Source organism: Sus scrofa, chromosome 4, assembly GCF_054392235.1.
Source record: "Sus scrofa isolate SSC_HxYL_T2T_F1_AM1 chromosome 4, Sscrofa_HxYL_maternal_Yorkshire_Landrace_v2.0, whole genome shotgun sequence".
Lineage (NCBI taxonomy): Eukaryota > Metazoa > Chordata > Mammalia > Artiodactyla > Suidae > Sus > Sus scrofa.
Genome location: NC_139386.1, coordinates 8,785,455 through 8,800,511, shown reverse-complemented (window position 1 = coordinate 8,800,511; position 15,057 = coordinate 8,785,455). Strand labels below are relative to the sequence as shown.

Below are 15,057 nucleotides of genomic sequence, written 5' to 3'. Positions count from 1 at the left end.
CTGGGTGCCCTGTGTAACACGAGGTCATTGATGGCTCCGACCTCACAGGGCTGGGGGGACGATCAAATGAGAGAATCCCTTCAAGGAGGGCAAAGTTCTCCCCACTTTGCAGCTGAGTTAACTGGGGGCTCAGAGAGGTGAGCCACTTACCCAAAGCCACACAGCCACAAGTGGCAGAGCTGCAGTCTCCCTCCAGAGCCCACGTCCCTGACCTCTGAGCCCTGCTGACCTCTCAGGTTTAAGGAAGAGCAAAGTCCTGACCCTCAAGCAGACAAGCAGCCCTGAAAGTGACTTGGGGACACTGAAAAACAAGTGTTATGCTTCAGCACAGTTGATTATAACGACATCTTGAGCTCGACCAGAACTAGGTCAAAAGAATTATTTCTGGGATTTCAAAAAAAAGACAAAAAACAAAAAAAAAACCACAGCAGGAACATCCTAAATGTGTCTCCCATCATTTGCAGCCAAGTGATCTCAAATGGAGAGCTTATTATTATTCTTTTCTTTTCCATCATGTCAAATCCCTGTTTCCAACTGGAATGAACCGGGTCCAATCAGCAACTCCCAGCGCACACACACACACACACACACCCGCCCCCATCGTTGCCCAGGCTCCAGGTCCAGCTCAGTGAGAGAGGACAGGATTTGAGGCTGACTCAGGTAGGTGCAGATTCCCCAGTGGTCCTGCCCAGAGGGCACATTTAGAAGAGCAGACATGCCCTTGGCCCCGTGCCGCTCCTTGGCCTCCATCCCCTTCCAGAGGCTGCAATCCTTGACGCCCCAGTCCCAGCATCTCCATCCTGACCTCAATCTCAGGTCACCCTGCTCCGTTATTTCATCATCCTCTCCACGACTTCTCATTTTAAAGACAAGGAAACTGTGTCCCAGAAAGCAAAACAGATTGTCCCAAGGCCACGGGCGGAGGCTCCTGGCACTCAGGCTGGTCATTTCTGCCCCACAGGCAGAAGGGTTCTTACAGCATAAGCGGTGTATTCGCTTCCTGGAGCTGCTGTAACACGGTGTCACAAACATGGGGGCTCGAAGCCACAGAAATGTATTCTCCCAGTCGTGGAGGCCAGAAGGCCAAAGTCAAGGTGTCGGCTGGGCCACCTCTCTCTGAAGGCTTTAGGAGAAAAAGACTTCCTTGACCCTTCCGGCCCCTGGGGACTCCCGGTGTTCTGCGGCTTGTGGCTGCATCACCCCAACCTCTGCCTTGATTCCCACATGGCCTTTTCCTCTTCTCTCCATGTGTCTCTCCTCTGAGTGTTTCATTTAGGGACACCTGCCATTGGATTTAGAGGCCACCCAGGTATTCCAGAATGATCTCATCTCCAGCTTCTTAACTTAATTACCTCTGCCAAGACCTTTTCCCAAATTAAGTCACATGCACAGGCTCCAGAGGTTAGAACGCAGCTTCTGGGAACCACCATTCAACCCGCTACAATAAACTTCTACCTGAGGATTCCAGACACCTTTGGAAAGCAGGAATTGTGAGCACAGCCGTGAGGGAAAAAAAGACCCTCCAACCAAGTTACATCTGCCCAAAAAGCAGAGCAGCAGGACCTCCCCTCCGCTGGAAACCAGCACATCTGCCATCTAGTCACGAAAGAGACAGAATAAAGTATCTCAGGGTAAAGAGATCAGCCAACTACGCAGAAGGCTCACTGTGTGCCGGGCACCGCACTAAGTCATTATCCGCATCCTGCACATCCTTCATTCCTAAACCACCCCAGGAGAGACGTGAGACATAAACTCCATCACCTCTTAGCTGGGTGGTGACTTCTTGCCATTAAATTCTCTGGGCCTCAACTTCCTCACCTTCAAAATGATAACAGGAGTTATGAGTTCCCATTATGGCTCAGCAAGTTAAGAACTTGACTAGTATCCATGAGGATAGTGGTTCGATCCCTGGCCTCACTCAATGGGTTACAGATCCAGGGTTGCCAGAAGCTGTGGCATAGGTCGCAGATGTGGTTCACATCTGGCGTTGCCTGTGGCTATGGTACAGGCCAGCAGCTGCAGTTCCGAGTCAATCCCTAGCCAGGGAACTTCCATGTGCTACAAGTGCAGCCCTAAAAAGAAAAAAAAAGAAAAAAAAAAAAAAGATAGTAATACCTGCCTTGAGAGGACCTAGGAAAAAGCAAAGGAGGAAATGGACGGGAAATGCCTGGCACAGAGGCACATACATAACAGAAGCTGTTATTATCCTATCTGTACATTATCCACTTCTTTCTTCAACAGCTACATTTAAAAAAAAAAAATATCAGTGCTGTATCTCCCTTCCTAACAGTCATGACCCCAACAGGGTATCGACACTAGTTATGTACTTGGAGTGTGACTTTTTCTGCCTTTTCTAAGGCCGCTCCCATGGCATATGGAGGTTCCCAGGCTAGGGGTCCAATCAGAGCTGTAGCCGAAGGCCTACGCCAGAGCCACAGCCACACGAGATCCGAGCCACATCTGCAACCTACATCACAGCTTATGGCAACGCCGGATCCTCAACCCACTGAGCAAGGCCAGGGATCGAACCTGCAACCTCACGGTTCCTAGTCAGATTCGTTAACCACTGGGCCATGACGGGAACTCCTGGAGTGTGACTTTAAATGCAGGAGGAAGCGTGCTCTTTGGAGGACACTCTGGGGAACTCGTCCGTAATGGCAGAGCATCCTACAGCTGCACGAATGTTCATGTGCTAAGGTGTCTGTTGTGGGCATTTGTATGCACGGTCATGTCCCTGTGATTTAAATCGGGCACAACTCCTGTCAGCTCAATGGATCTGTGTTTTCCACCACGGCTGCACCCACCCCACTGAGCTTACCTCATTCTCCGACTCTGACACAAGGCCTGAATTCCAGTGGAATATTGTGGCTCTCCCGCCACCGCGATGGGACGAATACAAAGGGAAACTGAGAAGGAAATGCGTTCTAGCGTTCAACAACACCCAGGTGTGAGCAAAGACAAACACAGAAGCGGCCCTCAGAGGGACGGACAAGATTAGAACAGAGAAGAAGCATTTATTCAAAATCAGATTCCACGCAAGCTTGGGGCAGGAGCCCCGCATGGTGGGATGGAAAGGATGACGGGCTTAGGAGTCACCCGCCCTGGCTTCCAAGGCCAGCTCTGCCTGTCCCAGCTGCGGTGCAAGGCCTGAAATGAAAGCTCGGGATTGTGCGCTGCCTGGACGGCGCGTGAAATCAGAAGGGCCCTGCATGGTCTAAGTACAAGCTCCCCTCCCGATTCTGCTCCTGGGAACAAGGTCCCCTGCACAGACATCCCTACTCATCAGCGGGACTGGGTACCACGCCTGCTCACCCCTGAATTGTGGGTTTCAGTTCCCTGCCAACCCACAGAGATGCTTAAACAAGCCCATCCTCCCTCTTGCAGGAATGGGGGCCATCCCACCCTCTTGGCACGACAAAGCCTGCCTCTGCAGCCCTTGCTTTGTTCCCAAGCGCAGCCCCTCTGGAGCCCTCTGTGGCATGCAGTGTCCTCTTCCCTGGGCCGGGATCGCGTGCGGATAACAAACTGCTGTTGATCTCATCTGCCCAGTAGTGGGCATAGTGTGTTCCAGCCATTCCCATACCCCTGGGTCCAGACTCCCTCCTTCGCTGTGTGAACTTGGCCAAACTCTCTGAGTAATAGTTTCTTCATCTTCCAGGGGATGATAAAACCTTCCTTGCAAAAGACCCAAACTCAAATGCCTATGATCTAATGCGAAGGGCTCCCTGCCCCAAGTGACATAAACAGGAAAGCAAAGACAGCAATAACCACTGAGTCTGGACCCTACATTCCTTCCTACCCCTTCATCTTCACACACAAACAACACCTGGATGCCCGAGAAAAGACGGATTCAATTCCTTGGAACTACCTTGTAAGAGTTATTTATCAGTGGATAGTGGGCCACAGATTAAAGCTATAGAGCTATTTACATAAGAAAGGCAAACACAGGCCAGCAGAAGAGCAAGGAGGATAAAGAAGACTTGTCCCAAAGGCAGAAGCTAAATCTTGCTTGATGTCCCCCCAAATGCTACTTGAGAAGCCTCTGGCAGGAGCAGATCAGGAGTGGTTAGTGATGCCTGAGACTGACCAGTGATGCCTGGGATTGACTAGTGATGCCTGTCATGGGAAAAGGAGTGGGTCAGGCAGCAGGTTTATGGCTCAGGCGCCCTCCCTGCCCAGACAGGAGAAAGAAAACTGGCCTCACACACAGAGCCCTGGGCTTCCAATCGCCTCCTCTCAGGGCCTCAGACCCTTCATCTGCAAAACGAAAGGACCAAACTAGACACCCTCTGAAGCCCCACCTCCTCTTCCTTGTTCTGTCTCCTTTAATCTAATTAATCACATCATGGTGAGGGGATGGGAGAGCAAGAAGCCACTGTGACCACTCTCTTGGGTAATTGTACTACCTCCTGAGTAACCCTTAAATTCCTACCAGGTCCGATTCCAAAAGAAGCCTCAGATGCAAAGGAATGGCCACAAGCTGCTTTTGCTCTCTGCAACAGCCTTTTAAAACCTAAAAATAACACCCTGCTTCCAGCAAGACTTGGGATCTGGATAGGAAAGCCAAAAAAATCAAGACTCTTGGGGAGCCCTGCGCACACCCCCCTCCCAAATGACCTGGGTAGGGGAGCTCCCAAGCCCAGCCACAAATTCCCCCAGTACACACACACACACACACACTCACACACACACACACAAACACACACACACAAAATCAAGTGAAACGGCAGCTGAGCACAGGCGAGAAAGTGGCCCAGGTTGGTCTCTCTTCACCAAAGAGGCCCAGATCCCTTTTCAATAAAATAGCCTTTAATCACTTTAAAGATTTTATTAAAAACTCCCCATGGGCCAATTAAAGGCAAGGCTTCCTGGCCATGTTCTAGCTAGTGATCACGGCTCAGCCTGCGGATGCTCCCTGGGTGTTTCCCTCTCTTCCCCCCCCCCACCTCTCTCTCTCCCCCCCCTCTCCCTCTCTCTCTCCCCCCACTCCTCCTGTCCCTCTCCTCCAGGCTCTCCCAGGGTATCTGCCTCTGGGTCCCTGATCCCCGCATGTGTCCCCACCTTGGTCTGTCCCTCAGTGGCTCGCCTCTCCCTCCCTCTGTCTCCCTCTCTGCATCTCAGCTCCCTCCGGGGCCACCTCCCTGGGTGCTTCCCTCTTCCTCATCTCCATCTGCCGGGCTCGCTCGCTCCTTATGCTGTTTCCCCTCCCACGTCCCTGTCTGAAATCCTTTCTCTTTCTCTAAAGCAGAACTCCTTTTGCTGCTTGTGCTCTCTTCGTTCTTTCTGCCTCCAGAGAAGTCTTCTCCAACTTGGAATGATTGCCACAGCCAGGGCAAAATTCCTTGGAAACACACTCTCCAAGCCACTCTCGCATAAGGCAACTTATTTACAAAACATTATTCCAACAATTAACACCAACGATTTTAAATAGCAACCACAGCCTCTGGTCCCTGGAAACGAGCACACAGAAATCAGTCAGCATTCCCTTCTTGCCCACCGCCCCAGAGAAAACACCCGCGTGTACACATACACACACACACACACACACACACACACACACACCAGCTTTCAAGGCTCACTAAAAAATGCTTAACTCTTAAAATGCCACCAACTTTGTGATCTTCTTTATCACACCTTAAAAGTGGAAGATACAGGGAGTTCCTGCTGTGGTGCAGTGGGGAAAGAATCTGACTGCAGCGGCTTGGTCCCTCTGGAGGCTCGGGTTTGACCCCCGGCCCAGGGAAGTGGGTTAAAGGATCAATCCAGAGTTGCCATGGTGGCAGCATAGATTACACTGGGGCTCGGCTTCATTCCCTGACCTGGGAACTTTCACATGCCAAGGGTGCGGCCTTAAAAAAAAAGCGGAAGGTACAGCAAATAACACCCATCTTAAGCTGTATCTGTAAATAAACCATGTTTTGTAAAAATACGTAGCACATGCCTTGTCAGGAACATCACTTAAATGCATTTTTTTTTTTTTGGTCTTTTTTAGGGCCACACCTGCAGCACATGGAGGTTCCCAGGCTAGGGGTTAAATAGGAGCTGTTGCCGCCGGCCACAGCCACAGCCACAGCAACGTGGGATCCAAGCTGCATCTGAGACCTACACCAGAGCTCACGGCAACGCCAGACCCTTAACCCACGGAGGGAGGCCAGGGATCAAACCCACATCCTCAAGGATGCTAGTCAGGTTCATTAATGGCTGAGCCACTACAGGAACCCCCTTAAATGAATTTTAGAAAACCATTGGTGCAAAACTAGTATATCCATTCAGTTAAACAAGCAGCTATTAAGCACCCATTGTGTTCTGGGGGCCCCCGAAGGTGCTTCCGCACAGAGGGAAGAAACTGACATCCAAAGGAAACATCCCTCGGTGACAGGACAAAGGCGATAAGGGAAAGGACCCCGCGGGAGGCCAGGAAGACCGTCATGGGATCTCCAAACTTGGGCCTTAAAGGATGGTGAGCCGTTTCAGGCCATTCCATGGAGAATGACCTTGGCATTTGGATCGGTGCTTTGCATTGTTGCAGACGCTCTGTGAAAGCACTCGCCCCAGCTCCATCTGTTTTGATCCCCACAAGCTCAGTGCCCGGCACACCGTGGGCCCTGGATGTGTGCTTATCAGCAAGGCCTGGAGTGGGTGGTGGGTGGCGTGAGGAGCTCTGGGCAAGCAGGCATCTGGCCTGTTGTCTTTGCAACCTCAGCACCAAGTCCAGGCCCAGGTCCCAGCAGGTGTGAACTGAATAAACATCTGGGTGAGGCCAGAAGTGCAGGCACTGTACCCTCATCTGATGGGTGACGAAGGCAACAGAGGAAACACACTCCCCTGGCCACAGCCAGCCAGCCAACTAGGAAAACTAAAAACAGAAGACTCATCAGCACAATGAGACTCCAACCGCCCAACACAGGCCCCATCCTCTTAAACACTGATTTTTTTTTTTCTTATTCCAAAGAATACGTACTTCTAGACCACTCTCAAAGTTTGTCTCAGCGTCCTGTCATGATATAGACGCAGAAAGCATCCAAAAAATGAGAACTTTAGGAGTTCCCGCTGTGGCACAAAGTTAAGAATCCGAATGCAGCAGCTCGGGTCGTTGAGGAGCCACGGGTTCAATTCCAGCCCAGCACAGTGGGTGAAAGGACCTGGCATGGCCACAGCTGCAGCATAGGTCACAGCCGAAGATGTGCTTCAGCCCCTGACCTGGGAACTTCCATATGCTGAGGGCATGGCCATTAAAAAAAAAAAAATGAGTTTCCTCATCCCCCTGGCCAAAGAGGTCCTCTGCTCAGTGCTTCAGATTGTGTCCAGCATCAAGTGCTCCCATTCATGCAGGCACTCATTCAACAAGTAGTTACTGATGCTCAAACCCTACCCCCAGCCATGCCCTGTGCCAAGAAACGGGCACAGAACACAAGAGACTTGCCTTGGCCTGTATAGCTGCCTGTCATTCAGAGACTGGCTCCACCAGAGTCTTCTTGCTTCTTTCATGCGTTGTTCCTTCTTAGAAATCATCTTTAGTGTGGGTTCCGTTAGATTTCCACTCAGACCTTCCCTTCTAAGCATCATCTGGAATTAGTTTGACTGAGCCAAGGATTCCCAGCCTTGACTACATGTTAGAATCACCCCCAAGAGAGTCAAAAACAAACTATCTCGGTTTCCTTCCCGGACCAAATAAATCAGAATCTCCCAAGTGGAGCAGGATACAGAATTTCAGAAATTCTCAACATTCTAATGAGAAAGCCCATGAGAAACTGTTGAACCCAGCATTTCCACAGCATCTGCTCAACAATTCAGCACAGAAAGGTCACCGAATGCAGCTGAAAGGCCTGAAGTGCCCATAGACCTGCCCTGTGACTCTGGGTAAATCACCTCCCTTCCCTGGCCTTGGCTGGTTTCCTCCCGGGTACAGTCAAGATGCTGAATGAACTAGGGGGTCCGCCAGGGGCCTTTGCAGCTGCCACAGTCTGTGTCTCAGCAACTCTGAGCCACTTCAAACCCACTCCCTTCCAGGAGGCAGACACTTGCAGAAGCCAGGAATCAGAAGGGAAAGAGACCACTCCCTCTGCCTTCCAGACGATTCACTCTGGCCCGAGGAAGCACCTGCTGATCTTGGTGAACCTCTCCCCACACGGCAGCCGTGGGGAGATTTTCCCACTTACACGCTCAAATGCTGATAGAAGAATACATCGCAAAGTGGCCGAGCTTCCCGCCCCTCCTTGTGCCCTTTCATCGCCAAGCACCCAGCGCTGCTCATCTCCCCAGTGTCAATACAAGGGCTCCACAGGAGTGGCTCAGCCCCCCACCCTGTTCCTCACACGCCCACATCCTCTCCTGGCTGCCACCCTCGGGCTCTCTCACCCCATCCCTCCCATGAGAAGACGGTGCAGTGTTACCCTCTTGGTGGAAGCCCTGGCTGTGCACCTGACAATAATTCTCATGCTCCACCCCCAACTGCATGAGGCCTCGAATCTTCTCCCCTCTGACACCCCCAGACTGTAACAAATCCAGCTCAGCCTGGCCTCCCAGAGGCCACTCCCATCCCTGGAAACCTCACTCATCCAGATTCTTCACTCCTTCATCCCCTAAGAGAGTGTGTCCCCATCACTTCCAGGGACCATCTTCAGGCATCACTAGACCAGCAGAGAGGCTCCTGCACCTGCTGCTACTCACAGGAGCATCACCTTCTCCCAGAATCCAGAGGCACCGGGGGCGGGAAGGGGCAGCCATCTACTTCCGGGGTTGCCATCTCACTGCGATGTTCCTGCCAAACACCCATCCAGGTTCTGCCTCCTCGGTCATGGGACACACTGCCCTCGGGGGCCAGCTCCGACCTCCAGCGAGTCCTCAGCCATCCTTGCATCTCCTGGCCCGGCTCCCTCAGACAATATGGGTGTGTCCAACAAAACCGGAAGTTCTCCCCAGGATCTGGCCTCTCCATCTTCCAGTCTCCCAGGATGCTGGAGCCTGGCTCGCCTCTGAAGAGATCCCCAGGGAACAGGACATATGAGTTGAGGCGAGCTGGCTGTCCTCCTTAGCATGGGCACCCCCAGTCCACAGACTGGGAGGAGAGGGGAACAGGTAATGCTTTGGGGGCTCATCCAGAGACGCCCCACTTCCACGGCTCTACTGAGAACACTTCCATCCTTCCTGCCGGGGCCCAGACAGGCAACGCGAGGGCTGGGGCCCCGTCTCCTCGACAGAACCAACCAGGCGCGTCCTGAGCCCTTTCACTCAGGTGCAGGGGCCTGAACTCAGGTCTCATGTATGTTTCCCACCCTAGATGGGCAACCCTGGACAAGTCACGTTCCATCTCTAGGCACGAGCCTCGCTTCCTCTAAAGCGATTTCAATAAAATCAACTTCATGGGGTTGTTGGGGGGCGTCACTGATGTCACTGAACCGAACTTGACTCACACCCCAAGTTTTCCGGTTGATTCTCCACGGGCCCAACACAAAAATTCACAGTCCCAAGGGACTACAATCCAGTTATCACTATATGCACAGCCCCTGACATGCGACAGGGCACACGGCAGGCTGTCAGTCCACGTTAGGAGGGTGAATCAGAACCGAATTGAGCAGGGTTAGGGTAAGAATCCATGGCAACCCAGCTTCCCAGTGGCAGAGATATGACCAGCGAAGACATGAAGGCCTGAGGCCGAAAATGAGTGAACACGGCAAAAACCCAAGGCAACAGGAAACTGCCATCTGTCAAAATATTGGAGGTTGTTTTCAAGTCCAGAGTTTAAAATCAATCAAGAACTGATGTAGCACATTCAAGCCGAACACTTTAATGTATTTCAACAGCATGTTGAATCTCCTACATCCTAATATTGTTTCAATCACGTTTCTGCCACCTTCCTGACTGGTCTCCTTCCGTCAGAGACTTGCCCCCCCCACCCCATCCCACACGAAACACTACAGCCAGCATGACCCCGTCTCATTTAAATGTTTTTCCCATTAGACTGAAACCTCCAGGTGGGTAAGAAGTCAGGTCTCTTTTGCTTGTATCCCCGGTGGCTGTCACAGTGCCTGGCCCAGGTAAAGCGCTCACGGAGCATCTGTGCACCAATGGTCCAGCTGGTGCTGAGAAAATCTGCCCCCCCTTGAACAGAGAGAACCCACAAGCAGGCAGAGCTGTAACAAAACGGCACATGGTCTTCTGGGTTAAACAAAACGGCACATGGTCTTCTCCCCACAGTAGATGAAGAATCCCTGTTTGGGGTTATTAGATCACGGGGTTTTTTCAGTGCCCAAAGTCCACGGGGTCAGAGAGTCCTACACGGCAACGGAGAAGTGAGCAGGCACCCTGAACTCCCCAGGGGCTTAGTTCATACTTGACCTTGAGCATCATGGAATCAGGATGGTGTAAAAGCCGAGGCCACCACTCACCTGGCTCCTGAGTCCCTGCCAGTCCCCCATTCAATGAAAAGCTCCCACGAGACATGTGTGTGTGGAAAACCACTCCCCACTGATGTGGGAGTGAGTTCTGACTCCACAGAGAAGAGCTGGGTACAGTCTAATGCTGCCCCCACCCCCTCTTTTTGGGTCCGCTTTCTTTTCAACTCAACAGGAGCGTGTTCACCTCTGCTCCCCAACACAGCATTCGAGTTTTCTGAAAATCAGCTGGGGAACTCGGTCAATGCACGTGAGAAGGCTGGACACTGCGTCCTGGAAGTTTCTAGAAGCTGAGGGAGGTGGATGCGAGTACACTGAATTGACTATCACTTTTTATTTCAGTATATACTTAACAAAATAAACAATTTCCATGATATTTTAAAGTTGCCAAATTTGTCCGTCACCCTCATCCTGCTTTGTTTTCCTCCACAGTTATCACTGTTTAACATACTGTAGGAGTTCCCATCGTGGCGCAGTGGAAAATGAATCTGACTAGGAACCATGAGGTTGCAGGTTCGATCCCTGGCATTGCTCAGTGGGTTATGATCCAGCATTGCTATGAGCTGTGGTGTAGGTTGCAGATGTGGCTTGGATCTGGCGTTGCTGTGGCTGTGGTGTAGGTGGGCGGCTACACTCTGATTGGACCCCTAGCCTGGGAACCTCCATGTGCCGTAAGAGTCACCCCAAAAAGATAAAAAAAAAATACTGTAACATGTACCCACTTGATATGTTCATCGTCAGCCTCCCCACCTAGAATGCTCATTCCATTAAGGCAAAGGATCTTTCCTTCCTTTGGCTCCCTGAAATGGAATATCCCAAGTGTCTAGAACAGGGCCTGTCCGTAAGAGATGCTGGATAAGTATTTGCTGAATGAGTGAATCAGCCCATGTGGTCATCACGATCTCCCAAGGCAGGTATTTTTATTTCTGTTCTATCATCTGTGGGGGGTTTTTGTTTGTTTGTTGCTGTTTGGGGCCACGCCCATGGCATGTGGAAGCTCCCCGGCCAGGGATCAAACCCGCACCATAGCAGTGACCCAAACTGGATCCTTAACCCACTGTGCCACAAAAGAACTCCCTATTTCTGTCATATCAAGGAGAAAATCGTGGCTGAGAGAAGTTAAATTTATTTTGAGATTATGCAGGAAACCTTCAAACTAAAATGTGATTATCTCTAAATCAACTGAGACTTTTTAAAAAATTATACCAAAATAACTTGAATGTAGGAAACTCCTAGGGCAACTTATATTTCACCTAAGATGAAAGGGTCACCAGGATGCTGGTGGGTGATCCTTAGATGAAAGAACGGTACACAAACAACAGTGAATGCGAAGAGGTGAGAGAAAAACGGATTTTACTGAGCACAGAAACCCAAGGAGAGGCTTTAAAATGGAGGTGATCTAGAAAACAGCTGGTCCCTAGAGACTGGGTAGAGGTCACTATTAAACAGAACCGATAGGCATCTCTATTAAGTTTTTCTAAGTCTGAAAAGTTTCTGGCCCCAAAGTTCAGTTCCCTGGGCCTACATACAGCCTCACACGGGTGGGATCCATCAATATGGAGTGATCACCCCACCAAGTGCCAAGGGCACGGTCTCAGCACTGAGTGCACAAGGGTACGCCAGCAGGGGCCACAGACTAATAATTAAGAAAGGATGACGGAGTTCCCGTCGTGGCGCAGTGGTTAACAATCCAACTAGGAACCATGAAGTTGCGGGTTCGATCCCTGCCCTTGCTCAGTGGGTTAAGGATCCGGGGTTGCCGTGAGCGGTGGTGTGGGTCACAGACGAGGCTCAGATCCTGCATTGCTGTGGCTCTGGTGTAGGCCGGTGGCTACAGCTCCGATTCGACCCCTAGCCTGGGAACCTCCATATGCTGTGGGAGTGGCCCAAGAAATGGCAACAAGACTAAAGAAAGAAAAAAAAAAAAAAAAGAAAGGATGTGAGAAGCTCAAGAGCAATGTAAGTGCTTCTGCTGCAAATACTACTTTGTTTATTTGATTTGACTTAGTTTTGGCTCATTAATTTGTTAGCATGTTAATACTTTCAGCACATATTAGATGTGCAAATATTCTGTGGGATAAAACAGAGAGTGGACAGACGCATGTGTGAGCAGGGGTGGGGTTCTCTGGACCAGGGAACAATGGAAGTTCAGAGCTGCCACGTCAGTTGACTTTGAGCCTCACAGGTAAGACGCAGATGGGGCCGACTCTCCTGACAGATGAGGAGCTAAAGCTCAGAGAATATAAGCAACCACGGGCAAGCACAGGAACCAGGAGGTTGCCCCATATCCACAGGATCTTAGCCACTGCGAGCTATCTCCAGCGCATTCCATCTTCAGGGCATCCTGGGGACATGCCTTTGTTAGCCCCGCTTTGTTCATAAAGAAACAGCAATCTGCTCCAAGTCAAACTGGATCTAAACCCAGATTGAATAACAGGAACCCAAGGACATAGAGACAAAGAAGGGTATATTTTTCAAGAACCTCGATGCTGAAGGAAAAAGGAAGACTCCTTGAAATGGGTCTACCTCTGCAAGCCTGTTCTTTTTGTTTGTTTGGTTTTTGTCTTTTTAGGGCCACACCCGAGGCATATGTAAGTTCCAAGGCTAGGGGTCGAATCAGCCTACACCACAGCCACAGCAACTCGGGATCCGAGCCGCGTCTGTGACCTACACCACAGCTCACGGCTACACCGGCTCCTTAACCCACTGAGCGATGCCAGGGATCGAACCTGCATCCTCATGGATCCTAGTTGGATTCCTTTCCACTGAACCACAACGGGAGCTCCCCCCAAGCCTATTCTCATCAGTCTGCGTTAAGAGTCAATCTCCGTCTTCTCCACCAGCCTCCACGCCCCTGCCCCACCTCTGCAGGAGTTGGCCCCTGAAGGAGGGCCCAAATCAAAACTTATTAAAAGGCTTTTTTTAAAAAAATCATAGTTATTACTATTTATGCCACAAAATTTCTTTGCCTTCACTCCAGCAAATGCATTTCATGCTATAATTAAGGTTTTCCTATAACATACACTCTATTGACAAAAAGCCAAGTAAGACAAACCTTCCTGCGTCAGTGTAGTTCTTGGATAGTTTTTCATTAACTTTAATTTCAAGAGGCTTCAGAGGTGATTATCGGGGGATTATCAACAAAATTCTTATGGTGAGACCTAAATTCGGAAATGAATCTTGATTTTCACCTTATCATATTCAACCACTGTAAGAGGCTACAAATGATAAAAGGTAACTGCAGGTGATAATACGGAATAATTTATCCCAATCATATAAATCACCATCACTAATAGTCGTTTTCAGCATTTCTTAAACAGTGTCTGGATCTATGCCGAATTTCTAAAGTTCTTCTTTCAAATCTATTTTTTTGTTTTGTTTTGTTTTGTTTTTTGCTTTTTAGGGCCACATCCTCAGCATATGGAGGTTCCCAGGCTAGGAGTGGAATCGGAGCTACAGCTGCTGGCCTACACCACAGCCACAACAACATGAGATCTGAGCTGTGTCTGCGACCTACACCACAGCTCATGCAAATGCCAGATCCTCAACCCACTGAGCAAGGCCAGGGATTGAACTCGCAACCTCATGGTTCCCAGTTGGATTTGTTTCTGCTGCACCATGACAGAAACTCCTTCTTTCAAATCTTAATTCTGGTATATTATGAAGAAAACTGAAAATAGCAGTATGTCATTCAACTTTGCTCAAATCTCTCTTCAAACAATACTACACCTTAATTTACAATGAACAGAAATACAGCCTTTAGAGAGATTAGTTTGATGATTATTTCTATGTGACTTTTCTTTGAGCCAGGAAAATATTTTTGTTTCCTTGGTTCAGGTTCCTCATGTTTCATTTTGTTGGAAAGTCACTTCTGTCATGTATCTCCTATGCGGTTTTGATTTTGTTTCTCTATGTTTTAAAACAAATTTCTGGAGTTCCCTGGTGGCCTAGCAGTTAAGAATCCAGCCTTGTCAATGCTGTGGCTCAGGTCACTGCTGTGGCACGGGTTTGATCCCTGGCCAGAGAACTTCTGCATGCCATGGGGATGACCAAAAAAATCTTTTTCATTCTTTTAAAAATAAAATAGCCAGAGTTCCCACTGTGGCACAGAAAGTTAAGAATCTGACTTCAGTGCCTCAGGTCACTGCAGAGGTGCCAGTTTAATCCTTGGCCTGGTGCAGTGGGTTAAGGATCCAGCCTTGTTGCAGCTGTGGTGTAGGTCACAGCTGTAGCTCAGATCCAATCCCTGGCCCAAGAGGCCACGGGTGCAGCCATTATAAAATTTTTTTAAATAAAAATAAAATAGGCAAACATACTTTTTTATAATTTCTTTTTCTTTTTTTCCTCTACAGCTTTATCTCCAGCATATGGAAGTTCCCAGGCTAGGGGCTGACCTGGAGCTACAGCTGCAGGCCTACAGCACAGCTTGCGGCAATGCTGGATCCTTAAAGCATTGAGCGAGGCAAGGGATGGAACCTGAACCCTCATAGAGACTATGGTGGACTCTTAACCTGCTCAGTCCAATGCGAACTCCCAGATTTTTTTTTAATCAAGCTTTTGTTAAGATTAATAGAAACCGGAAGTTCATACTAAATAACTACTTAGCACACATTTAAAATTAATTTCATTGTCGACCGAATATGGCGTTGGAAATTTTCGTGCT

The 15,057-nt window shown here is 49.7% G+C and overlaps 1 protein-coding gene across 4 annotated transcripts in view; it reads right to left on the bottom strand.

The window, feature by feature from the left end:
- The window catches only part of KCNQ3 (potassium voltage-gated channel subfamily Q member 3), a 306,090-nt gene that overhangs the window by 263,126 nt on the left and 27,907 nt on the right, over positions 1 to 15,057 (bottom strand). For 3 of the 4 annotated variants that reach the window (XM_085021637.1, XM_085021640.1, XM_085021639.1), the window contains exon 1: positions 7,424 to 7,521. The exons of the other annotated variant lie outside the window; for it this stretch is intronic. In XM_085021637.1, coding sequence (XP_084877763.1) covers positions 7,424 to 7,512 — 89 coding nt within the window. In that variant the 5' untranslated portion in view covers positions 7,513 to 7,521. Of the gene's footprint in view, positions 1 to 7,423; positions 7,522 to 15,057 lie in introns of those variants that run through there. 4 annotated transcript variants of the gene reach the window in all.